This window comes from Zosterops lateralis, assembly GCF_965231275.1.
Source record: "Zosterops lateralis genome assembly, chromosome: 3".
Taxonomy (NCBI): domain Eukaryota; kingdom Metazoa; phylum Chordata; class Aves; order Passeriformes; family Zosteropidae; genus Zosterops; species Zosterops lateralis.
Window position 1 is genome coordinate 55,855,402 of NC_139764.1, and position 25,345 is coordinate 55,880,746.

The following is a 25,345-nucleotide window of genomic DNA, read 5'->3' on the forward strand; positions in this document are numbered from 1 at the left end:
CCAGAGAGCCATATGTTTCCTAAGTGCTGTCAGTCACTTAAAAGCCCAGAGCTGAGACAAGCCTGGCAAAAACATCCACAGCTGTGAAAACACAGGTTTGCCAGAGAACTTTCTATCACAGCTGCTCGAATCTGTTTCCTCCTCCTGTCTGCGCCTCCAAAGCCCGGAGGTTGGACACCATCGTTTTGCCTTGGCTGCCACCCTGTGGCACGGGCTGTCCCACACAAGAGCTGTCCCCAGCACCTCAGCCCCACTAGCAGCCAGGCCCTGGAGTAACCCTGCACTCCTACGGACGAGTCTGGACCCTGCTGCACGTGCCCCAACGACAGTGCAACCTCAGCTGGAGCATTCTGTGAAATTTAGGACTAAGGAACAAACTGTTAAGTTTCACATGAAGTCATACCAACTTCTAAGTTGTGTCTAAAAGCTCTGCAAAAAAGCAGCCAGGGAGACCATGCAAATCCTTCAGTTTAAGGCTCCAGAAATTCTTTGAATCCTTTTAAAGTTCTCCTCAGAGATAAGATTGGGAATTTCTTTGTCCCAAGAGCAGCAACATTTGCAAACCTTTAGGACACCAATCCAATGGAAGTAATTTCATGCAGATGACAGTATCACAGGATGAGAAAAAAAGAAGGCACTCCTCTTGCACAGAGAGAAAGCAAAAGGGAGAGCTAAAACATTTGTTTGTTGGATTCCTTCTCTCACAGTCCTTGGTGTAAAATAGTGAAGTTAGAGCAGCTGCTGTTACGTGTAATATTCTGGTAGAGGCCAGTGTTTGAACCATTTCTGAGCAAGCAGGAAGGAGAAACCCTATGCCACACTTGCTACCAGCAACCCCAGTGCCACCTGTGACTGCAGTGAGGAATCTCCCCCTTGGGAACGGCAGCGAAGGGCAGGATGAACAGCTGGACAGCTGACAGGGATGAGCAGACAGTGGGGATGCAGGATGAGCCCAGGCAGGCAGCAGAGCACTCACCTCACTCTGCAGCTGTGGGGTTTTCCAGTTGCAGCTGAGGACGGTGGCTCCCTCGCGCTGCAGCACGCTCTGCAGGGCGGCACCCTCTGCCCCATGCGCTCCCACCAGCAGCACCTTCTTCCCACCTGTGTGACACAAGGAAAGTCATTCAGCCACCCCCAGTGCAGGGCACAAGCAGCAGCAGCTGTATGGAGCTCCCCCCAGGCCACCCACAGCTGCAGCACTGCCAAAGGGGCTGCAAAGGGGCTTAGACCAGGATAGCGCCGTGTGCCTGCACAACCACAGCAGCTGTGCCAGCCTGGGCAGCTCTTCTGGAGCCCCTGCAGTGACACCAGCCACAGGCCTTAAGGAGTTTCCTGGTGACTCTCTAAATTCTAGTAAGCAAATACTGTTCTGACTTTCTGGTATTTCGCATAAATCCTTTCATTCATGTTTGTTACTAAGTACAATTAACCTCCTGTTTACAGTTCTGCTACAGAAATCCTCGCTTCAACAATTATGAATCACTGTAAGAGAGACAACTTCTTAAACACTGCCTTAAACAAACAGTGTCTTCACACACAGTAAACCTGCTTGTTTAAATCTGCCATTTCAGTGTCAGCATTGACTCAACACAATCCAAACCATAAAATTTACTCAGCAGCAATTTACAGGCAAACCTGTGAGCAGTTTCTCCAACTGCTCACACTAATCAAAACAGTCAAGTGAGATCCCCAAGTGATGCCTGTATTTTCTGCTTGCAAGACTCACATGTCTTGATTCACCGAAATTAAATCTGCTGATGGCAGCTAACCCCTGCCTAATACCCAAAATCTGTAGGCCTGAGACCCATTTCTACAAATACAGCATTCAGATGCCACTGAGTAGGAGAAGTCCTCCTCACTAGCAGGAGACAAATACATGTCAGGTGGGAAAGCAACACAAAATAGAAAACACAACAAGGTCAGATTACATTTGGCTCCCAGTCAGGATTGAAACTGAGTAAAATAGTTTGGCTAAAATTAATGTAATGATTATGATAGAAGGACTCACCTATATCTTCAAGAAGTTCCATCACAGCACACACTGTAGGAGGAACTAGACAGTCATAGACATCACCATGTATCAAGTGTCCTAGGTTTACACTGGATAATCTGCAGTGGAAAAATATGGCAATTTAAAAAAAAAAAAAAAAAGTCTGTGTAACATAAATCCCTAGCAATGCTTGCAACATGGCTAAGAGCTAATCCCAAGAGCAAACATCTCTCACAAAAGCAAATCCTTTGATAGTCATGTACTGCAGCTAATTTGTATCACCCCACACCCCAGTTAGACAAACACTGAGCCTCAGGAGAGGCCAGGAAAGGGATCTGAGTTAGAATGGGTAACACAATCAGCTTTTTACTTGTCACCATGGGCTACCCACAGCACATTGGGCCCAAACACTTCAGTGGCTGCAGTGACACCAGACCAGTGCTGCCAGAGCCAAGCTGGCTTAGGAGGGGGCAACCCAGGTGTTTCCACACTGCACTCCATTCTCTCTCATACAGAAGGATGCTCCAAATTTTCCATTCTCTGACAATCTCCAGTACACCACATAAATGAAAGGTAAGTAACTTGAAGGATTGAAAAAAAAAAAGAGAGAGTGTAATCTAAAAAAACAGTACTAGCCTGCAGCTAAGAGCAGGAAGGCTGCAAGAGCAGCAAAATGGGAACTCACAAACCTAAATTACACCAGGGGTCTCTTCAGAGAGCAGTACAGCCCAACACTGATTGGAAATCTGTGCTAATGAATCCAAACTATTATAGCTTACTCTCTCACCACCAGAGAGTGCTGTAAGAAAGTTAAAACCTTCTCTGCCATTTTTTTCCATCAATCCTCCTTGTGAAAGTTCAGTACTTTGTGACTACCACTTGTATTACTGAAGTACTGAAATACCTTAAGTATCACCAGTAAATCAAGATTTTGTTTATTTGTTTGAAAGGACTATGCCCTGAATATATATTATGCAAAAAATAGAAAGATAATGACCAAAACTACTTTAGCAAAAGACTTCTGATTGATTCAGAGGCATCTTTTATCTCTGCTCAATAGCACAGCTAGACACATTGACTGAGGAATCCATTAATGAAAAGCACAGGGGAAAACAGATTTTACAGAGCCATCAGGCTTGTGCCTACCAATATTATTTCTCAGTGCTCCACTTACCCATCCACATCCTTCTCTGGTTTCACAGCGTTTAATACCTTACTGCTATATAAGCTTTCCGGGAGGTCAAGAGCAAGGCCCTGCACGTTAGGATCCTCATTAAGTCTCAAGATTTCACTGACAATCTAGGAAGTTAATAAAAAGCATTAAAGATCAGAACAACAGATAAAAGGAGAATCTGATTAGAGTGAGGCAAAACCTGTAATTTTTTTTTCAATTACTTTTTGACCACCTTGGCTTCCCTTGCTTATTACTGCAAATTCTAAATGAAAAAGAAATAACCTGCTCTACTCAGTTTATTATCAGTGGCTTACCAAATTAAGCCACCCTGACTCTATTCTAAACATCTTGCAAAGTAAACACATATTATGTGACATTATGCTGCCAAAAGCAGTTTGTGTTTCACCACTCCAAACCTCAGCAAAAGCTTGTCACTGTAATGTCTTCGGAAGGTGCTTTTAGAAATACGATGCCTCAGTTAATACCTAGTGCAAAACCAAAAAGGACCAGATCATGTCCCAGTAAAGGGACAAAAAGCTGTAACATTTGAAAGAAAAATTATATAAGAAGAAACTCATTTTATTAAATATCATACACACAGATTTCACACAGAATCACTCAGTTGGAAGCGACCTTCAAGATCATTGGGTCCAACCCATGCCCTAACACCTCAATGAGACCATGGCACTGAGTGCCACATCCAGTCTTTTTTTAAACACATCCAGGGATGGTGACTCCACCACCTCCCTGGGCAGACCATTCCAATACTTTATCACTCTTTTCATAAAAAGCTTTTTCCTAGTATCCAACCTATATTTCCCCGGGCACAGCTTAAGACTGTGTCCCCTCATTCTGTCAGTTGCTCATCATACACATTTACCAATTTTCCTTCTCAAAACACCCTGTTCCTAAGAGCTGGCAATTGCCTTGTTATTCAACTGTTATGTTGATAAGGCACTGCAGAGAAGTTTGTGAATTTCAAGTACTGAACCAGATGCGAGTTCAAGTGGTTTATAATTGGTCAGATCTGACATCTGAGACTGTACTACCTATCTGTGATTCCTTCCTCTCTGAAGTGTAATGCTGATACATTGTGCTATGATCAGAAAGAATATAGTGAAACAAAACATGTTAAAGTTGTTTTAGGTAAGAAATGTCATGCAAACACGTCTTCCCACCTTATATATAAAACCAGTATGCAAGCATCACTAAGCTTTATAATAGAAATGGATTAACATCCAACAGAAAAGGATTATAAGTAGGGGTTTTTTTTTCCTTAACTAATACCATGCCTTCTTAAAATGCTTTTCTTGTAAACTATTCATTGTAATTGTGAACTCTATTACCCAAACACTTGATAGGCAATCAACATTAAGCTAGGGGAATTAGGCAGGAGCTAGATTAGCTGTAACTCTGAACCAAGAGAGCATTCCACTTTCATGCTAAACACAGATTACACAAGCATGTCACTGGTCCAGAAATGCCTCTAGTTTCCTGACTCCTGAGGCAAAACCAAGCATACCTCTTAAGGTCCTATGGCACCTTGATATAAACATAACTGGTATACATTGCACTAGAAAGGATGAGTGATTATATCACTATGTGGACATGAAAACATCCACATTTTTCTTTAAAAAACCTTGATATGCTACAAAATGCTGGGGGGCTACGGAGCAATTAAAACTTCAAGCTGTATTTCTGCCTCCTGTGAAAGTAATTCAGTTTTCTATTTTAATTGTATCTTACTTTAATTCAGCTTTCCATCATCACAGCATTTAAATTACTTAGAACTCATGCAGGGTAAAGTAGTTTAGTATTAACTTGCCTTTATTGTACACAATAAGATACGGCAAAACCCAAATGTGCATGGTATTGAAATCCCTCCCACCTTCCCATACCAGGGAACACAACTGAGATGTAGATTTCAGTAGATGAAAAAAAACTGTCATAGTGAATAAGCAAGAGAGTAAGCAAACCATGATGAACTTTATTGGAAGCAACTTCCTTTAAATAACAGAAATAGCCCAACTTTCTCTTTAAATACACAGCTCAACCACTTCTAAGATACTACTTCAAACTACCTGCAACTCCGGCTGCACAGTCACTGTATTTTACCTACTTCCTGCTGTGTTACTCAACAGATAAAACACATTTACCAGCAACAAAGTGTATGTTTTTTCATTTCAAAAGCCCACTCTTCTTAAATGGTTAGCTGACTATCCATAATCTACAAAACTTCACAGTAAGTTCCTTTCAATGTATCTGGAAGCAGTTTTTGAGATTGCACTGCAAGGCAGTAACATTTTATGAGCAAAGTGTACCAAAAAACAGTACACAGAACTCACAAGCCTACAGGATTATCAAACTTGCCAAGGACAAGAAGGCCAGCTGGAAACAGTGTCATCTTCTACTACACATTCCTTCACTGGTTTAACTTTCACATGGTTTTCTATATTTAAAACATAATTGATATTAAGTGCTGTGCCTTCAACAACGTAAAGAATTCAGGCCTCTAGTGATTTGGGGCGGATGTTCATTTTTTAATACATAATTGAAACATTAAAAGATCAATAGACAAATTCAAAACCCCCCTCTCCTTCCCCCTTCCCTTCCCCATATAATCATATCATCTTTAATTTCCCTGAATAATCTGGGCAATAATCAAGTACAGTCACAAGACCAACTGTGGGATACCTGAGCAGGTTTGGGGTTAAACATCAAGCACAAAACCAAAACATTACTGAGTCTGCCCCAGCTTGCCAGGAAACAGCAGACATGCCCATTAACTCTCTTCTTTTCTTACTCTTGCCAGTAAGCGGATAATATTTGCTATTTAAACCAAGGCAATCCTAAATCTAATTTAAGTTACTAGAGTTCAGTCAAAATAATAATGAATGTCACTAATAAATAAAAGTTTATGACAGAAATGGAAAAGGAAGGCTCTTTCAGGTACTTCAGTTACCTCATCCTTGGTACTGCCTTCAGGAAGACAGACGTGAATAACACGTAGACCAATCTGTTAAAAGAAAAGACTTAAAATTACCAAAGGCAAGTAGCTCATGATTATTAACACATGTATCAGCTAAAGCTTACCTCTTTGGCAAAGTTCTTGTTTGCTTCTTGAAGCAACTGGTCATTACGTGCCTTGGGGAACAAAACAGTAACTGAGTTTTAAAATAATACATTTAAAAATGAGTACACTAATGCACATGTCTATGCAAGAAACATAGTGACTTAGTCTGTGTCTAAAGGTATTCAAACCAACAAGGAACAATTCTAAGAAAGAAGTAGGAGGCCGTTCCTGTTAATTCCAAGACTGGACAGTTCAAGACTGCTAACAGCGATAAAACAGCATTTAAAAGCACAGGCTTCATGGAGAGGGGCAACTCCTGTTAGAGAAGGAGGGCCTGCCCTCTATCCCGCAGCTCTCTCCCTGCACTGCCAGCATTCCTGGTAGTACTACTACCAGCATCCCACTTCCCAAATGTGACAGCTGCTGGTGAGTGGCAGCACAGCAGCTGCTACACTGAGGACACTGTGCAGAGTTCAAACTCTGCCAAGGAGGAAGAGACAGGTCTAGGGACAGCTCAGCAGCTGCTTCCCTGTGACAGTAAATGTGGGACTGTATCCCTACACTGACTGCTCAAGAAGTTTAACTGGGATGGAGCAACCGGTGGTACCACACTGTCCCCTGTAATGTCCCTGCTGCTGCAGCACTGGCAAGTGAACACTTACCTTGTGTGAGGGCAGAAAGTCCCTGCCCTAAACCAGTTCCTATCAAAACCCACTGAGCTGCACAGGTGAGGCAGAGCTCAGCACATGGGCTGGCAGAGCACAAGGACAGGACAGGAGGTGCAGGGGAAGCAGTGGTGCTTTGCTGAGCTTTGCAAGGTAACAGCTCCACTGTTAAGCAGGATTCTGATGCTTTATTTTACTTTTCAGCATCAAATAATTAAGGAGCATCCACCAATCATTTATTGCTGTTGCACAGCTCCAGCCAAGGTTCAACATGGGTAATAAGCAACACAGGTATCAATTTTGGCATCACTTCAGATTCAGTTGACTCAAGAGGAAAAGGACAGTCCTAAAATCATTCCACTGCAGGTTCAGTCTGCAACCCCTCCTTCCCAGTCCTGCTGAAGAGGTGGAGCCCTGTCATGCTGACAACTGCCGTTATTCACAAGTGACTGGCAAAGGAGATAATTTCACTGCTCCCACTCTGCTCCTCCTGCAGCACAAATCTTAAGGCTCTGCCACGTTACTGGTAGAGCAGTGCATCACAAGAAAATCTGTAGACCAAAGCAAGTTTTCTTTGCACCAAAGAAACAACAGAGACCAGAACCAACAAGACCAAGGATGTGAACAAGTCTTCGCAACCAGACTAAAGCTAGAGGGACTGGACAGCTGGAGAACAGAGTTTGGGTGAATTTTACCCAGAAGGATCTAGGCCATGTGCTCCTACAGCCACCTCATGAGGCAGACCCAGTGGGGTAAACAAGGATGAGAAGGACGTCCCTTCCATTGTGCCAGCATAAAACATGCATGTGGCCATGCAGAAAACCAGATCCAGGAGACGTGGTTGAAAGGAAGCCTCTTTATACCCCTTGGGCTGGGGTATTCCTAGTCCAGACCACGGTGCAACTAGATGGAGACTTACAGAAGTGAGAAAAAAACTGCTTTTCTAGCAGTCTTTAAGGTTTAGGGGGCTCCATGAAAATGCAGCTCTCAGGGAGGGTGAGAGACAGGAGAGCCTGTTCAGATAGCCTCACTAGAAGACCTTCTGAAATAAACTGGTTGCTGCATTACTTAGATTCACTATCAGTACTTTAAAAATACTTACAGTTGGGTTTCAAGCTTAAAACCTACTGGGTCAGAGTTTCAGTGTGTGCCCACTCAAAACTAATACCACCATCCTAGGAAACAGAACAATAACATTTCTGCCAGCATGGTTCTGGGTCCCCTCTGAATGATAAACATCCCTAGTTTTGTGGCTTTCAAACCTTAAGAAAACCAAGGATGAACATCTTTCAGTTTGCAGAGATAGCAATCCTCATCTCTGATTTTAATTGCCTATCAAAAATGGTACCATCAGTGGGATGGAAAGCTCTTCACAGCATTAGTAAAACAATGGTTCTCAATTACTGCAAGATTACTTCACATCAGAAAGTGCTGCTACTTCTACAAGATGCTGACACTTTACACAAGGCACTTATTCCACACAGACCTTTCTGAGCCGACTGGGACTTTTTAGTGTGGTTTTCCTCCTCTTAGAAGAACAGGAAGACACTGATAAGCTGTAGCTACCCACAGGTAACATGGCTAACAGGAAGCCACAGGGTCTTTCATTAATCCTGGCATTGTTATTTCAGTGGTGGGAAGTGAAGGGAGGCCCACATTTTCAGGCACATAAGCACTTTGCTCAGGATTGCAAAAACAACTTCAAGCTAAATAAAGGTTTGAGAATACTACTTTAATTTAACTATTAAGTTAATCAACATAGACAAGCTGTGAGAAAAAGTGGTCCGTATTCAAAACAGGGAAGACTACGTGAGCAAAAGGAAGAAGGGATAAAACTGTTCCTTCCCTTTGCAAAGCTTTCCTAGTCAGAAGTTTGCTGTGACTTTTTCAGGCCTGAAGAATGGCAATCTACCATCTGGTGGAACTACCTCATCCTATTGCTTTGCTTTATAACAACACAGACAATATTCTTTATTAAAAAAAGGATTAAAATTACTTTCTGCATGTGTGCTTCTGAAGTTTCAGACAAGTAATGGTACCAAAGGGGAGGGGATCTGTCACAGCCAGTGAGTGTACAGACATACTTTACCTGAATAATGGCAAGTGTTGGCTCAAGCCGAGGGTTTTCTCTCTTAAGAGAGGCCAAGGAATTCTTTGCATTCTCGGTGACTTTGCTGCAACACAGTGACAAGCAAATCTTTAACAAAATAAACCATCCTAACATTAGTTGGCAGAAACCAATGTCAGTCAACAATGTAACAGAAATGCTTGGGCAGGTTTTCAATCTCCAAAATTATGGTTGGATGTGAACTGTGAAGGCTGGTGGTGTTCAGCAGGTAGGTAGAGAAAACCTTAACAGGCCTTTTTTTTTTTTTTTTTTTTTTTTAATAGGTAAGTGGGGCATTGCTCTGACACGCCCAAAACTTTATAGGTGTGCTAATTCATGAGGCGGCTTGTCCGGCCCCACCGTGGGAAGCACAGCAGGGAACCACCCCCCTGAGCTGTTTGATCAGCTCTCGGGTCAGGTGGGTCCTTTGTTTCCATACCCTTGGCCAGGGCACTGACACATGCAGAGGCCTTTACAGCCGGGGCTGCCACAAGCTACACCAACCCTACACCAACCCCCTGAGCAGCAGACCAGCCACCCTCATGGATGCCTTTCAAAACCACTGGCACAAGGGAGACAAGGCAGCTCTGTTAGCCACACTGCTTTCTTGGAAAAACCAGTGACAGCCAGGCACTGGGAATGCTTTCTGGAAAAAATATACATCTGGGTAAGTGGCGGCCAGCTCTCCTCTGTTACCTGCTGCGTGTGCAGATGATACTTACCCAGCTGGGCAAAGAGAACACCTGAAATATGTCTGTCTGGCCCCCACAGCAAGGAAGACAAGCAGAGGAGAAGAGCCTGGAGCGGATTTTTGACAGCATTTTGATAGCAAATGAGCAGTTCAATTCAAAGCCGTGGCAAACTGTCCCGTCCAAGGCTGACTCGGGACGGGGAGCGGCGGGGGCGACCCGGGACAGGCTTTTCCAGACACACATCTGCACACCCCCTCACCTCAGCTACCGCCGCACCACGGCAGCGCCGCTCGCTCTCCAAACGCCACCAAAACCAAACCCCGGAGCAATTCCCGCCAGCGCTTCTGGGCTACGGGGGGCATTTTACTACGAGCTCCCCCCAAAAGCCCACCTCGAAAACCAACCCGACGCAGCCGGAGAGGGCGCATCGCCCCGCTCCCCCTCACCCCTCCTCCTCCCCCTCCGTGCCCACACCATCGCACCCCCCGGTTGCATCAGCCGGCGCTGCCTCCCCACGTGCGCCTCTTACCGGGCGGCGGCGGCGCCTCCGGGCCCGGGCGGGGGCGCGCTCAGCCCGCGGCGCGGCGGGGGCAGCGCGGCCGGGAGCGCCGGGGACAGGCAGCGCCGCAGCGCCGCGCTCCTCATCCCGCCGGGACAGCCGCGGCACCGGCACCGGGCAGCAGCGGGGCCAAGGGGCGGGAAGGGATGGAGCACCGCCTGCCCCCGCTCCCCGCCCCGCCGCTCCCTCGCTTTCGCTTCCGCTTTGTGTTTTTTTTTTTTTTGCAAGAAAAAACCCCCATCCGATTCACCCCCAAACATCGGCTCCCACCGGCACAGGCAAATAACTTCCTTCCTCCGCCTCCCCCCCGCAATGAAAAGCAGCCAAAGCTTTTGCATACTCAACGTTTATTAAAAATAGTATGAAATGGTCCCTGGGAGAAGTTACAATACTAGTAAGAAGTCCCTTTTTTCTGGTTGGTTGGTCGTTTTCCCCTCCCTCCCAACTCCACTGGTTGCATGAGATGCGAGTTAAACATTCTCCTAAAGCCGTTTAAACAAATCTAGATGTGCGCCCACAGATTTACCTTCTATCCGTATTTACAATACTTTACAAGCTATATTAAATAAATATGGGCTCTGCTACACCTCGGCGTCTTAAATATGTACAACATTATTTCTCAGTCGGATTTTACTAGATAGATCCGGGTTCTGTCACAGGGGATGTGCTGACTGTAACAAGTATCCCTGTGGTACGAGCTAGTGAAGTACCATGACCAACCAGCCCTCAAAATAACCATTCCTAGCCAATGCAAGATACATGTGGTAAATAATTTAGTCAGGTCTAATAAATTCAAGTCCTCAAATCTTAAGTCTACAAGTAATTAGCTGTACACTGATAACTTGGGGTTTTCCTCATGGTAACCAATGTAGTAAATAATCAGCTGTTCTGGAAGTACAGTGCTCTGTAACTGAGGGGAGTGATAGGTGGTTAGTAAAAATAGTATTTCAATGAAATTCCTTTGTTTATTGATATGTTTAACTCGGTACTGGCTTTATCCATGTAATCTGAAAAATGTAAGCACCACAAAAAAAAAACAACAGTCACATAAGATGATCAGTGTAAATGTATCTAGGCTCTCCTTTCAGTACAATGTTTTCAAGTAACAGAATCCAAAGCTGTGCAACAAAGATGATGAAGGGGAGTTAAGTGTAGATGGTATTGGAAAGCCTGTCCTCGCTCTAAACGGCAGCATTTATTTGATGCATTATTTGCAAAAGAATGGAATGTCTTCTCATTTTTAAGCTACTTTTTATTGTACATAAATTGGATTAGACTGATTCACAAAATATACTTTTATCTCTCTGTCTGGAAGGATTACTCTCTGCTACAGGAGATGCAGGCCCTGGGGACTGCAGCTTGTCACTCAGCCAGCAGTATCGCTGAACCACCCTGGGCCAAATGTGCCTCACAATTAGGATTTCACCCCAGAATCTGGCCAAGCCTCATTCTCTCACAGGGTTACTGACATTGGGACTTGAACAAATGACAAATGCCCAAGCCACTGCATGTTACACACAGCTTTGTCTCAAACTCTACACAGCAGCTTTTGACTGTGGTGCGCTGCAAGTCAAGATACTCAGATTTTGCTTGCATGTCACAAACACCACCATCCCTGGAGGTACCAAAACTGGCCTAGCCCTCTTGACAAGCAGTGCAGCTCCCCTTCTAAAGCCAAAGCCATTCCCCAGGCAAGGACTGTGTCACATCCACAGGTTCTCATAAAAGCCTCCAATGTCTGTCTTCTGCCTCCTATGCCATTCCAGAAAGTAGAAGAGGCTTCAGACACAGAGCTATCAGCCTGGCACAAGTACTAGGACTAGATTTTCTTTAAAATGTAAGAAGCCTGCTATAAAATAATGTAGCATATGCATTGGTCCCACACACTTGGAATCTGATGAAAAGTAACGTGCAAAAAAAGTGTGTGCAACTGCACACATAGCCTGTTGGTATAATCACCAGCACTCTGCTCGGAAATCTGCACAGTCACAGGAGCAGCTGCCCAGCTAAATGCTCCTGTGTGTAAGCACAGTAATCACACAGGTATTTTGGATGCAGAACACTGGATACCAACTGGATAGTCTGAATACTAAGGTTTCCAAATGATAAAATGGTTTAAGAATCACTGCTATCACCTGATTTGATAGCAAGAATCAGGAGTATCACACCTAACAAAGGATGAGATGTGAAGGTTCAGTAGGAGATGAGAAGTAGACATGTGAGAAGTAGAGACCCCAGACAGGGCACCTGTGGCCTTTATCATGTCCAGGATTCTAAACCATTTTTTAAAAGATACATTTTGCATCTATTTACAACATTATTGCGATACAATGCCTGATAGTGTAATATTATGGAAATACATGATGCCAGTACTGATTGCCCTACTATATACTCTGTCATGATAAGGCAGTACAGCTAGAAATTATTGAAAGCATCAAGCAAAGCTACTTGAACTGAGACACTGAAACTTTTCCCTTAAAGACTGGACAATATTCTGCTGATTAGGAGATGGTACTCTCCACAGGTAGTCATTCAGTTTATCCGAATCACTATAAGCAGTCAGATATGGGGTAAGTGCGTGTTTGCTGCTGGCAGACTTTGCAGGACTACAGGAGACAGTTTTGCCACAGAACGTTTCAGAAGGAACAGCATCTGTGTTACGCACTTTAGGATCTGATTTTCTCGTTTGGTTCTGAGAAGTCTCCAAGTCAGATCCCTCATCTTCAGACTTTATTTCAACATAGTCATCATCATCCCCTTCTCCTTCTTCAGAATCTTTGAAATTCGAAAAATAGTTCTGAGTGGCCATCTGTGCTGTCAGAGGGGAGTCTCTGTTCACTCTCAGGACCTTTTGAGAATCCTGCAGAATCATATCTGAACAGTTTTCAGGGATCTGCTTTCTCATCTCCGGCCCTGTACATCCTGAAGCAATTCCAGGAGTTTGATGGCTGTTGAATCCAAAGTTCCTATTCAAATGGAGCCTCTTCTTGTCAATTTCATTATTATATACAATTGATTCTCCAGACCTGTTGACAACTATTGAGGATGAGGACTGTGACCTGCTGTATGCCTGTGGTTTTACACTACTTACTCTCCTCCCCAGTGAGTTATAGATATGATCTTGATGCAGGTTTTCTTTGTTTGGTTGGCTTATAATGGCGCTCCACCTCTGCGCTGGGACATGCAAACGGTTGGAAATCTGAAGGGAAGGCACTGAGCCAGCTGATGGCAACTGCTTCGAACTGCTTTTTGTGCCAGCTTCTGTGTATGAGTGCTTGGACTTTGGGTCCTGGGATTCAGAACATGGAGAGAAGTCGGCCAGCTCACCATTACTGTACACAGAATGCAAAAGCCAATCTTCTGGTCTTGAGCATTCACTGGCAGGCTGGGAACGGGGAGGACATGTGGCCACGGGTGTGGAAAACCTCCCAGCTGACAGCTCCTGAGGAGTGGGCCCGGCTTCCTTTTGGACCTTAGGAGTACTGTCTCTGAAGACAATTTGGTCATAAAGCTGGGAATATTCTGCTATTCTGGCACCTAGAAAGAAGAGAGAATTAGCAGAGAAAGGAATCCACTTTAGTAATCATGTGAAAATTTAAATATCTCAAAATACTTAGAGCAAAAACAATAGAGAAGAGCTTTCAGTCATGTCAATAAATTTGGCCTCTGCAAAATAACATAAAACACTGGAGGCTGGAAAGGCCTTTGAATCACATTTCAGTACACTTTGTTGAGGAAAAGAAGCATAAAATATCTTGCTACAGTGAGCAGTCATGCAGGACACAATGCTTGGAACGCACGGTTCCAATAATATGCTTCTTGTTTTATGTTGAAATGGAAAAGAACATTCTAAAAATGGCCTGGTAAATAAGTTATTTAGGGACTTTTAAAAATATTACAAGAAGGCAAGAATGACCATCTGGTGCTTGGAGTCTGCTGGCTCCATGTCTTCCCTTTGTTTCAATTGATCATGGACAAAAATAGTTCCAGAGCTGTTGCATATCCATGATTTTGCACATCCATTAGCTGATAGAAAGATTTTCAGCTCTTTCTTATCTGACCACATTCCTTACATTTATGGGTAGGATTCTGAATGGTACCTGAGGCAATGTATGTGACTTGCTAGAAGGCAGATCGACTTGAAAAACACTGGTTTAGTCAAACTCTCAAGATCACACTATTAAAGGGAATAACTGCTTTTCTTTGGGAAGCCAACAGTGCTTCAGGCATGAATTCTACTTCCAGCCTCAGTTGAAATGCTCTTTCCTGACACTGCCCAGCTACTTCTTCCCAAAGTTATCAAGTAACAAGAAATGAGATATAAAGGACCATTCATGTTAAAGAAGTCTGAGAAAATTAATTTCAGTTGTAACACAGAAAATACCATCCTGATACTCAACGACCAAAGTGAGGAAAATTCATAATCTTCCAGTTGGGAACACAAAGTTCACCAAAAGTTACTAAAGAAATGTCTCTGTACAGAAATGTTTTCAACGTACCAATAGCAGGACCTCCTTGTTTCTTCTCCTCCAGAATAGCAGCAAGATCTTTGTGTTTTAGTTTCTGTTGTCTGCTAGCTGGCTGTTCCTGCTCTGGACTTTTAACTTTCAAAAGCTGGTTGGCCTTCTTAATTTTTTGGCTGTACTGCCTTGCCATCATAAAAACTCTGTTCTTTGTTTTATCTGTAACAGCCAAGTCGTTTTCCATGCCCTCTGCAGGTGTGCTGGACAGAACACTACTGGTGGGTTCATACGGACTATCTACAAAAGGCATCTCACTGGAGAAGGAAGATCTGTTCAAACTCATAAAAGAGTTCTCCTTGCATGGTGTAGTGTCTTCACACCTGAGATTAGCCTCACTTATGGTGGCAGCCCTAGGCTTCACAGTTTTAGGGAAAATAGGAGTTTCTGGCAGAGAGAGAGTAGACAGTGAGTACTCTACATCTTTACTCAGTTCAGGTGTGCTACCAGCATGCAGCCTTTCCTGCATGTCATCTTTACAAACAGGAAAGGCTGCAAGGACACGGTCTCTTGTCTTTTCCTCATTTTTCTTGATGTAGTTCTCCAGGTCGTTCCAAATCTCATCTACTTCTTCTGAGAGTTTATCTGCCGCAGACTTATGCGACAGCGAGTCAGAGTTGGAGGAGCTGTCTACTAAGCTCAAATAGTCATTGTCAACGGGAACACGATGGTAAGGACTTTCATCTTCACTGAACTGGAGACTCTCCTCGGAAACAAAATGTCCTAATTTGTCACAATATGCAAAGTCTTTCTCCAAAAAATTCCTCCTTTTAGAGGATTTTAAGGGATCACATTTAAAATTCAATAGAGATTGAGACTGATTCAATAGAGATGCTTCTGGAAGCAGTATGGTATCATAGATGTTGTCTTCAACAATTCTGAGTTCATCCAAACTTGAAGTTGGTGCTTCTTTATTGAGGACTATCTCCTCCCTACTAGCATGAATGGAGGTCCTCTTTTGATTTGCTGTTTTCTTTTTGGAAGTTGAATCTGAGCTGCTTTTGTTTTCAGCCTCATAGAGAGAGTCTCTAGCTGATCTCTGGGGACCACGGCACGTCTCCTCTCTTCTTGTCAGACCCATCAGCTTTAAGTCTTCATAGCTTATATTATCATAAACATGTTCAATGTCATCGATAGTCAGCTCCTCTGAAGATTCAGGATATGCATTCCTACTGCTCCCCTCTGCTATCTTCACTTCCCTTCGAGAACCACGCTCCCCTGTCTTATACCTGGCGCTGGCTGGACACGTGTTGCTTTCACCAGCACTACTGGCCCGTCTGACAATTTTGTGGCGAGTGGGGCTGGAAGTCTCGTTTTGGTGCACTTGCCCCAAGTGCCAGCTGCATGGACGCCCAGAAGAACTCCTCCTTTCTCCACCAGGAGCTGAACTTGTGTTGGATGTAGACGCGGATGGTACAAACATCTGATAATCATCTTCATCATCTTCATTCTCGTAAGGTGGGCGTCGGCTGGGGAACAATGCCTGCCTGATCTGATGGTCTGTCCAGATGTTTCTGACAGAGGTACTTCCCCCCAGGATATTCATGATCAGGGAGTTGCTCTGGGGTGTGCTGAATAGTCTAGGAGACTGTGGCTGTCTAGCTGTGCAGGAAAATGGAAGATCAGTATTCAACTGCATTGACTCTTCATCTGAAGGGTCCTTGGAGCTCTGTGGAGATTTGAAATTTGCAGGTAACATTAGCATATCCCTGTAATAATACAGCAATTCTCTCTTTTCACAGGGCTGCCATAGCACCAGTGTGTCCTGCAGCAGAGAATCATGTGGAGATGGGTTGGGCAAATGCCCTCTCTCAACAAGGAGTGAGGGAGCCAAGGTGGCAGTGCCAGACTACTTTGCCTCCTAATCCTTACCATGGCTCAGAGTTGACTCTTGGTGTTTAATAACATCTTACTTCAAATACAAGACAGTAGCTAATGTTAATGCATGAGTAATTAAAGGCAAATTTGTTTGGCAGGAGTTAGATTAAACCTTTTATGCTAACTCTGCAGTTTCACAGTTGGATTAAGCTAATCTGACTCTGGGTCTGTGCCAAAGGTTTTGTTCTTCTCCTTTTCCTTGCCTATAACCCTGGCAGAAAGGAATCTTATGGTCTCTAGCACATGCCACTGAAAATTTCTTTTTCTTTTTAGTGTAAGTTTTCATCCAGATCTAATTTGCAGCAAGGCCACATGCTCACTAATCCCAACATAAAGGATGCTTTAGATATTGCTGTCCAGAGTTTGGGGGGGAGAAGGAAAGATAATTCCTTTTGTCTTCAGTTAATGCTTGTTTTAATGCTAATTACTTGTTTTTCCCAGCCCCCAAAACAGTCTTTTGTCATAGATATGAATATTTTAATGATATAAGCATTGATACATTACATAAACAGAAGATGATATATCTGTCAACCCAGGGAAAACATATTTCTTTGACATACCTGTGATGCATAGCAAAATAGAAGTAAAAAATAATAATTAATTACCTGCATTTCACATTTATTGAGATTGAGACTTCTCCGTTTTTCAACATTTTCAGCAGCTTGACTATTAAGTCTTTTCCTTCCCCCTTTTGATTTTTGCAGAGAGTTTTGCTGTGATTAAAAAAAAAAAAAAGAAGGACATAATAAAATCTACAGTTCTTTGTACAGTTTCATTCAGAGGAATTATTAGGAGCTAGAACCGGTCAGGGACCCGTACTGGGAGATGAAACAGCTTATGAGTCGTCAGCACTGCCACAAGAATTATTCAGAGCTCATAAAACCTGTAAAAGTATCATTGCCACATCTAGCAGCAACCACTAAGATAATAGTATTAAAATTTTGTGGTATTTTTTGTGCTTACTCATTCTTTCATTCTTACTTATGTTGGCAAGAAAGAATTACAAGACCTGCACTACACTGGTACAAGGTACTATTTTGTCAAATATTTATAATGCAAATAGTGTAATTTCAAAGAAGAAATGCAGTCAGCTTCAAAAAATTTCAATAACTAGTTTCAGATAATTCACAAAATAAATGAGCCACACAAGGATATGACCTCAGTATCAACTAAACCAAATAAACTGAAAATTTAAATTCTTTAATACAGCCACATTGTGAAGTTGGATTTTTCGTCTTTCAAAGGTACTACAAATGTGTGGAAACATCACACTGAGTAAGAAAAACTACCATCCGTGCAGTAGTAAGAGATAAAGACTCATTTTCAGAAATCCTACTCAAAACTTCTCATATTCAAGTTCACACATTTGTAGCTACTGCCAGAGGCTCACCAATCAAGGAACATCCCATTACATGCAACAGTGCCTGAATCTTAACTTAATATTCAAGTCCTTGCTTTGAAGGCATTGTCTCTGCATGCAGCCTATAAAGGTTTTTTCATGGCATCACTTGAAGAAGCAAGGAAAAGCCAGTTGTGTGCAACAGGTAAAACTTTTTTGTAACAACTAGGTTGGAGGACTGCAAAGTAAAATTCAAGCAGCTGGAATTTCTCCCTCTGTATAGGGGCTTTTACATCTTCTTTGTCAAAATGCAAGTGAGTATTGTGTGAAGCCTAAATAAAAATGTTTCTAAGGAGAGAAAGTTGCAAACATTTGCAATGCATCCCTGCCTGTTTTACATATAATTTTAATCCTTCTTCCATTCTTCCCAGGAAAAAAATATTTTATTTTTCCCCCTCTTTTTCCTACCTGTTCAGACTCTTCTTCATCATCAGCATCAATCTGTTCTGTTGCAGAAGTCTGAAGAGTTTCATCGTGATCACTACTGTAGGCTGGTTCAATAGACTCTTGAAATTGGCTCTCCAGCCCACTGGGCTCCAGTGAAACCTTTTTCCTAGAATTCAGCAAGGCTTCACTTGATCCTAGTTTGGTGGCTTGAGATAATAGGGCTCCTTCAATGCCCATCCGCTTAAAAAAAATATCATGAACTTTGATTAGAAGTTTATAGAGATTCAATATTTTAGTAAGATCCTCCTACATCAGACTTGGGCAACATTTAACCTACTGTCAGTTAGCTGCACTGAAATGAGATTTATAAAGAAGTAAGTACGACTGTCACCCTGATTTTCAGCCTTCTGATTGTTTTCATGTTTCTACTGGAGTTTCTCACAAATTTTAAGATCAACAAAGACTGATGTTTTGTAAACAACATTCTTTCTAGGAGAAAGGACAAATTGATGGACTTCTGAATTGACCACTGGGGTCAGAGAGGTGTTCCTCTCATCCCCCAATCCTTGATCAAATTCCAGATCCTATTTAAACCCCAATTCATAATAACCTCTTTGTCCCTTTCCCCCCTCACTTCTCAACCTGATGGGTGAGTGTAGTTTTTTCATGTCCTGATTGCAACATACAACCAGTACTCTTCCATGTAATATTTAAAACTGAAAAAGTACACACAAAAGACCTCATTCACATCGAATCCTGAGCTTCAATATTATGGTATGACAATGAAGTAACATCTAATGTACTCTGTTTATAACACACACACTTTTTAAATTCCATCCTAAATAAAACCCTAAGACCTGAAATTCAAAATGAGACCTTCAAACTGCACTTGGAATTTCAATACAAATTCTTACAGAAAATGTAAAAATTAGAAATGCTCATTACAATCTGCTTAAGCTGCATGTGCTCTGTTTGGTGATATATCATTATATATCTATCTATAGATAGATAGATATATATATATCTCAGAGTAAGTTGAAATTTTCCAGTCTTATTTAATAAACGCAAAGATAATGTGATCTTTTAGTGGTTTTTTTAAGTTTCCTATAGCACTAGTAATTGATTGGACTGTATTACAAACCACAACTATATATGGATCGGTGATTTTTTCTTTATTAAATATTCCCAAAATAGTAAGCTGTATTTCTACTTCTTTCATTGCAGTAATCTTATTTGAGATGCTAAAAATAACATTTATGGGTTTGTTTTCATTCTTAAGGTCAACACAACCAAGAAGATGAAGATTCTCCAGTAAATACTGTGCTCTAAAATCATATGAATGGGATAAAACAAGAAATTTAAGGAATGGCTTACCTTCTGCATATCTGGACTTATATCTGCAAACAGAAACATATCAATGAGTAATCAAACTGGTGTCAGTCTATGCCCATTTCAATGCTACCCCAATTATGAATTCCCCAAAGGGAGCTGTATGCAGAAGCAATTGAGCAAACAGACTATACAGGATTTCCGATAAAACAGAGAGAGCATGAGCTTTACCAGAGTTCCACTTGAGGCCCTGATTTTGCAGCACTGCTATGATTTGAGGAACTGCTCACAGTTGCCAAGACTTGGTGTGTTCAGGTCCTAGGATGTTAACAGGACCAATCCCCAAGTGTGGAAAAGCAGATATTATATTTAAACACGAACATTTTGGGTTTGGTTTTCCCCCCCCAAATTCCTCTTCCTCCTCCTACTGTATCTAGGGCCATTTATAAGAAAATAAGAATCTGTCTTCATTTGTTCTACAAAGTACAGAAGCACCAGGTCAGTAAACAGTACACAAAATATCTTACCATTTGACTTCAAAACTTTATGGACTCTAGATGAGGGTTCTGAAAAAGACAACAATATGTTTACCCACTGTGGCATTCAAAAGAAAGCTGTGGGCATCCTGGACAACTTTTTATAACATGTATATAAAAATTTAAGCTTCTGAGCCTATGCAGTGAAGCCAGATTTTAATTTCCTTATTGCAAAATGACCTCACAAAGAAGATTTGTTGAACTGTCAAACCTACAGGTGTTACCAAAGAACATATTTGTTTCTTAATGTAATAGTAGTTGCCTTCCATTCATCAAGGCACACATAAATTTTTATTCTATGCTAAGATTCCTGCTTTCAAAAGACCTTGATTATTGCTCCATGGTGTTAGAGATTTTTTGTTAGAAATATGCATAAGGTACCAAAGTCTTAGATGAGCTTAGAAAGTGTAAGTAGCTGAAGATTGCATAGGAGGCCCTCTGATCAGTATTTTTTATTCTTCCTTTTACAGAAAGAGCAGCACCAATTCAACAAAGGTGTGCAAACACCTCAGAAACAAAGAAGATACTTCAAACATAATTAGAACTTGACTGCTTTTCAGACACAAATGCTGATGTATGTTAAATCATTACATCAATATTCTCACAAGCCTTATTTAAGTCATTCCCAATTATACAATGTTACACACCAAATTGGAAAGGTCTTTAAGGAGACAAAGAGGAGAACACAGAGACTGCAACATGAAGTCATCCAACTACAAAGACACTGGCAGTGTCTTTGAGAGTAATTATGGATATATGTTTGAGCTAGGAGGGCAAAAAAAGCCCAAAGTCAGCAAAACCACCTCTCAAGTATCTATTATCCATAAGACAAACATTACACTAAGTACAGACAGTAATCATGTTTTGAAATAATAAGCCCATCATAATCAGCATGGAACCACTTCTGAGACAATAATAACTGCAGTAAGGGGGGGATTTCAGATTTAAATAATGTGACTTGCTTTCCTGCATATGCACTTTAATCTGTTAGAGAGTACCAAATGTTCTTTATACATCCACAATTATAAATGTATATTCCTTAAATTAAATGGAAACAGCAGATAAAAAAAAATTACAAAACCAACAAATGGTTAATAAGATACTTCATCCTGTTAAATCTGCCTGGAGTGCAGATTAAGAAACAATTCAATGTGCCCAGTCTAATGCACCCCTAAAATAACCCTGCTTGTTTTTCCTTTTGTCGTCTAGGGCGTAAATGAGTTTATTCACCTGATTTCCTTCTCACTCTGTGAGGAGTAGTGCCTTCCTTAGGCTGGTATGAAGATTTCATTTCTCCCTCAGGGCTGTAGTGGAAACCTGGGTGATCTGTGGAACAAGCAGAGGCACAGAGAATAAGAGAGTGACAAAGATGGCACTTCACACACCTTGGCAGCTCTCTTTGGATGCAGTGCCATCATCTCTTTATGCCTAATACAGTTATACTCATCAGAGCCTGAAGCTACACAAGCAATATATGCTGCATAGATGTTAACCAGGTTGCCATGGGAATGTTTTACCCATGTAGCTTTGCCTGGCTCCAGAGGGCTGCCCCAGGAACATTTATCCACCACCATCACGTTTGTTTGCCAGTGTCTCAGTCAGAGCCTTCCCAACAAACTCTACAGGATCTGCATCTAATTTTGCCTTTTCCAGCAGGGTCATAATTCAAGGAACATAAGCCTGGCAATATTCCACCTCAGATGACATCAACAAAGCCGAATTTTTTTAAACAAAAGTGAAAAAGAGTCAACTTACGTATGGCATCCATTTCAAGAATTGCCTGCTTGGCCTGGAAGAGAAAAAGTAACAAATGAACAAGTTAAAACTGTTAGTAGCAGGGTAAGTTGTATTTCATATTACGGATAGTAGTGAGCTTATATGCAAATAACAGCAAATTTAATTTGGGAACTAATAAATATGGTTAGCAGCATTATTTATTCGGTTTGTATTTTTTGTTTTTCTCTGTGTAATAGACATATTACATATAGGAGGAAAATTTTGGTGGCAGGAACTCACTAGAGCTTATCTCCAGGTCTGCACACAAAACCTGTTGCTCACTACACCCACAATCTTTGTCTTGTGTGCCCACCTCTGCACAGGCAGTGCAAGGAGAGTGTGTGCCCAAAAAAATCCCCCATAATTTGGTTTAAGTAAGATTGATGCAGGATAAAGAGCATCTCCCAATTGCTTAAAATTTGTCCCTTTTTTAATAGAAAAAAAAAATCAGATGCTTTAGGAAGCATATCAGCTACTAAGTAAGAAAATAATCTAAACTGAAATATCCTAAGATATACAGGTGCAGTTTGGTGATTTTCCACCAGGTGTCACATGTGGACTACTATTACATTCTCCAGAAGGTGGGCAGACTGAAGCCTCACAACGAGCAATTACTGTTTCGACAGGGAAAAAAAAATTAAAAAGATGCAGATAACCTCAAAGATTTATTTCATTAGACTTTTCTTTTCTCAAATGAAATTATTTCTCTGAGAAGAAAATATTTTTGGCTTCAATTTTTTTACACAGATAACATAAAAATCAAATAAGAAATAAGGAAAAAATGATACAAAGGCTGAGATCATGCTGTAAATTCTTTTTTAACAGCCTAATAAGCTGCAGTGAGTATTTACAGTGTAAGTATGGATACTAGCATAAACATTATACCTTCAATAGACTTTGTCAACAAAAAGAGAAGAGGAGAAGAATTAGCAATAGGACCTGCTAGGGCTTTTTTTCTCCCAAAATCTCTTTTAGTTACACTGTTGAAAATGCGTGTTAGTATACAGTACAGTTATGGTGCGTATCAGTCACAGGTAAGATTTTTTTAGTCATTACAGAATAAAACTGAGTGAAAAAGCAGTCAGGGAAACTGAAAAACCAAGAGCAAACTCAGTGTGAAAAAAAATCCTGTTTCCACATGAGTGTCTGTTGTGTCTTGGCAAGAGCTAACGAGGGTTAACCCCCTTTGAGAGGTGCTGTGTATTATACTGGGAGACATCACCCGAAGCTCTAAAACAGGATTTCATAAAGAGGAGATTTCCTCATTCCAAGATATTATAGCTATGAATATGATATCAGTGCCTCATTTTTTCCAGCATAAAGCTTGCTAGCTATCCCACCAAAAAGGACCAGATGTCCCAGATAAAGATGTGGGGTTGAGAACGAGCATGTGTCACTGCAGTGAAGTGTGTGCTGCCAATGGCTTCACTTCTATGATACTTAACCAAGCCTGATTAAAATTAAAAATATCTACAGTACTGCAAATAGTGCATCCCAGTGCTCTGCACACAGGCAGCATCAAGCTAGAGATGTGTCCTAGAGTCAAGCTTTCTTGGCAGGCAAATGCTGCTAACCCAGTTAAATTCTTCTATTCCCATACCAAGCCCTGCAGATAATTATAGTGGAACTTTCCCATTAATTCAGAGGAACTTCTAAAGATATAAGGAAAAAACACATTAGTTAACATCCTGGAGTCTAAACTCTCTGTATATTGCATGCACCTTTCAGCTAACAAGATTGTTTTAAGTTAGTACTTATACAAGGAGGTGTCTTGTGATTTCGTTTGGGTTTTTTGTTTGGTTGGTTAGTTTTTGGTTTTGCCTTTTTTTTTTTTTTTTACCTTGGCAGGAATTTTAGCAGGATGATTTTCTAGAATTAACCTCTTCAAGTGAAGAATCCAAAGGCGCTTATCTTGTTGTGACTTTGCCTGACAAAAAAATTGGGCATCATGAGAAAAAGGCATTCCTGCATTATGCAGGGTCATAAACACCATACGGACATGAGGCAGGTTACCCAGTGGGCAAGGAGGTTTCTGTCATACCTGGACAGTATGTTGCATCTTAGGATTTTTGTAGTGGAAGACACTAAAGCTAAGTGGTTCCTTTGGTATTACTTCAACAAGCATCAGGTTTCCACACTGCAATGAAGAGAGGAAACAATGTGAATCACAGAGGAGTTTTAGGGAGACCTGTAGACAGCACATTACCACCTGCTCTCTGACATACCAGTATGTGAGCTTTGTATGCAAACATTTCATCTCTCTTTTTTGTAATTAGCAGCATCTTGTCAAAGAGGAACAATGTGCGCTCATTTTTGGCTCGCTGAATGCGGAACGTTCCTTCTAACACCAGCTCCCCATAACTCGTTAGATCTGGCCCTTTCCAGTTAGTGAGCAAACTCTGTATCTCCTGCAACAGATCAAAGAACAAAAAACAAAATTCATTTTAGAGATCCTGCTGAAACAAAAGTCCCAAACAATCTGCTGGAGGCCATTCTCGCTCTCCTATATAATGTTTAACATCTAACAGTGGAAAGTCACCAGACACCAATCCTGAGGTTGGTAGGTTATGGGTAACATTGCAGCCAGGAGCTTGGAGGCTCACTGCAAAGCCCACACTAAAACATGCTCTGAGTCCTGGTTACTGGCTCTGCATAGACGCAGCAAAGAGCCCTGAACTCCCTAGGGCAGCCTGTAATGAAACAGCACAACCTCTGCTCCCCTTGATCCCAGAGACAGAAAATCTTCTGTAATTGGCTCATCAGTCTCTGTCACACTCTCCTCAGTGTCCTCAACCAACCCCTCTTAACATTTCGCTCCCACCCTGGGTATCCCTCTGAAGCTGTGTGGTCTCCCACTGAATGAATTATAATGCCATGTCCACGTCCTACAGGCCCATCACAGAAGACACTTCTATGAGGTGTTTGGATTGAAGGACCACAAGTGATTCAGTTAACTGAACGTCTGAATATTTGCTTGTATATTAATGGTTAGTGTAGATACCACAGATATTTCTCACCTTATTTATTACTTAAGGGAAAAAAAAAGAGTTGGAGAAACATCTAAGAACATCTTCTCAAGACTGTGTCACTTAGCTATGGCTATTCTGTTTCCTTAAAGCTACTTGTGTCTTCTGTCAATGGCAATGACATAGGACCTGAGCATAGGACATCAAATTCTAAAAGCAGGCTAAACTTTTAACTAGGAAACTCTCTAAAAACATCCACAGACTTTAAACCTGGCAGCATTAGCAAAGCAGGGA

The 25,345-nt window shown here is 41.8% G+C and overlaps 2 protein-coding genes across 5 annotated transcripts in view; both read right to left on the bottom strand.

Moving 5' to 3' along the window:
- MTHFD1L (methylenetetrahydrofolate dehydrogenase (NADP+ dependent) 1 like) overlaps positions 1-10,598 on the bottom strand; it is a gene marked incomplete at its 5' end in the record, with an annotated part of 145,651 nt that extends 135,053 nt beyond the window's left edge. Inside the window, 7 exons of one of the 2 annotated variants that reach the window (XM_083858196.1) lie at positions 977-1,101; positions 2,009-2,109; positions 3,165-3,289; positions 6,127-6,180; positions 6,258-6,308; positions 8,992-9,076; positions 10,231-10,598. In XM_083858196.1, the coding sequence (XP_083714322.1) occupies positions 977-1,101; positions 2,009-2,109; positions 3,165-3,289; positions 6,127-6,180; positions 6,258-6,308; positions 8,992-9,076; positions 10,231-10,598 (909 nt within the window). Of the gene's footprint in view, positions 1-976; positions 1,102-2,008; positions 2,110-3,164; positions 3,290-6,126; positions 6,181-6,257; positions 6,309-8,991; positions 9,496-10,230 lie in introns of those variants that run through there. The other variant, XM_083858195.1, reaches the window with a different exon arrangement.
- Positions 10,599-12,690: 2,092 nt separating this feature from the next.
- PLEKHG1 (pleckstrin homology and RhoGEF domain containing G1) overlaps positions 12,691-25,345 on the bottom strand; it is a 123,859-nt gene continuing 111,204 nt past the window's right edge. For all 3 annotated transcript variants that reach the window (XM_083858192.1, XM_083858193.1, XM_083858194.1), the window contains 11 exons: positions 24,311-24,493; positions 24,127-24,222; positions 23,926-24,012; positions 22,065-22,098; positions 21,540-21,635; positions 20,301-20,339; positions 19,819-19,841; positions 18,466-18,684; positions 17,264-17,371; positions 14,760-16,449; positions 12,691-13,797 (listed from right to left, as the gene is read on the bottom strand). In XM_083858192.1, the coding sequence (XP_083714318.1) occupies positions 12,695-13,797; positions 14,760-16,449; positions 17,264-17,371; positions 18,466-18,684; positions 19,819-19,841; positions 20,301-20,339; positions 21,540-21,635; positions 22,065-22,098; positions 23,926-24,012; positions 24,127-24,222; positions 24,311-24,493 (3,678 nt within the window). In that variant the 3' untranslated portion in view covers positions 12,691-12,694. The remainder of the gene's footprint in view (positions 13,798-14,759; positions 16,450-17,263; positions 17,372-18,465; positions 18,685-19,818; positions 19,842-20,300; positions 20,340-21,539; positions 21,636-22,064; positions 22,099-23,925; positions 24,013-24,126; positions 24,223-24,310; positions 24,494-25,345) is intronic.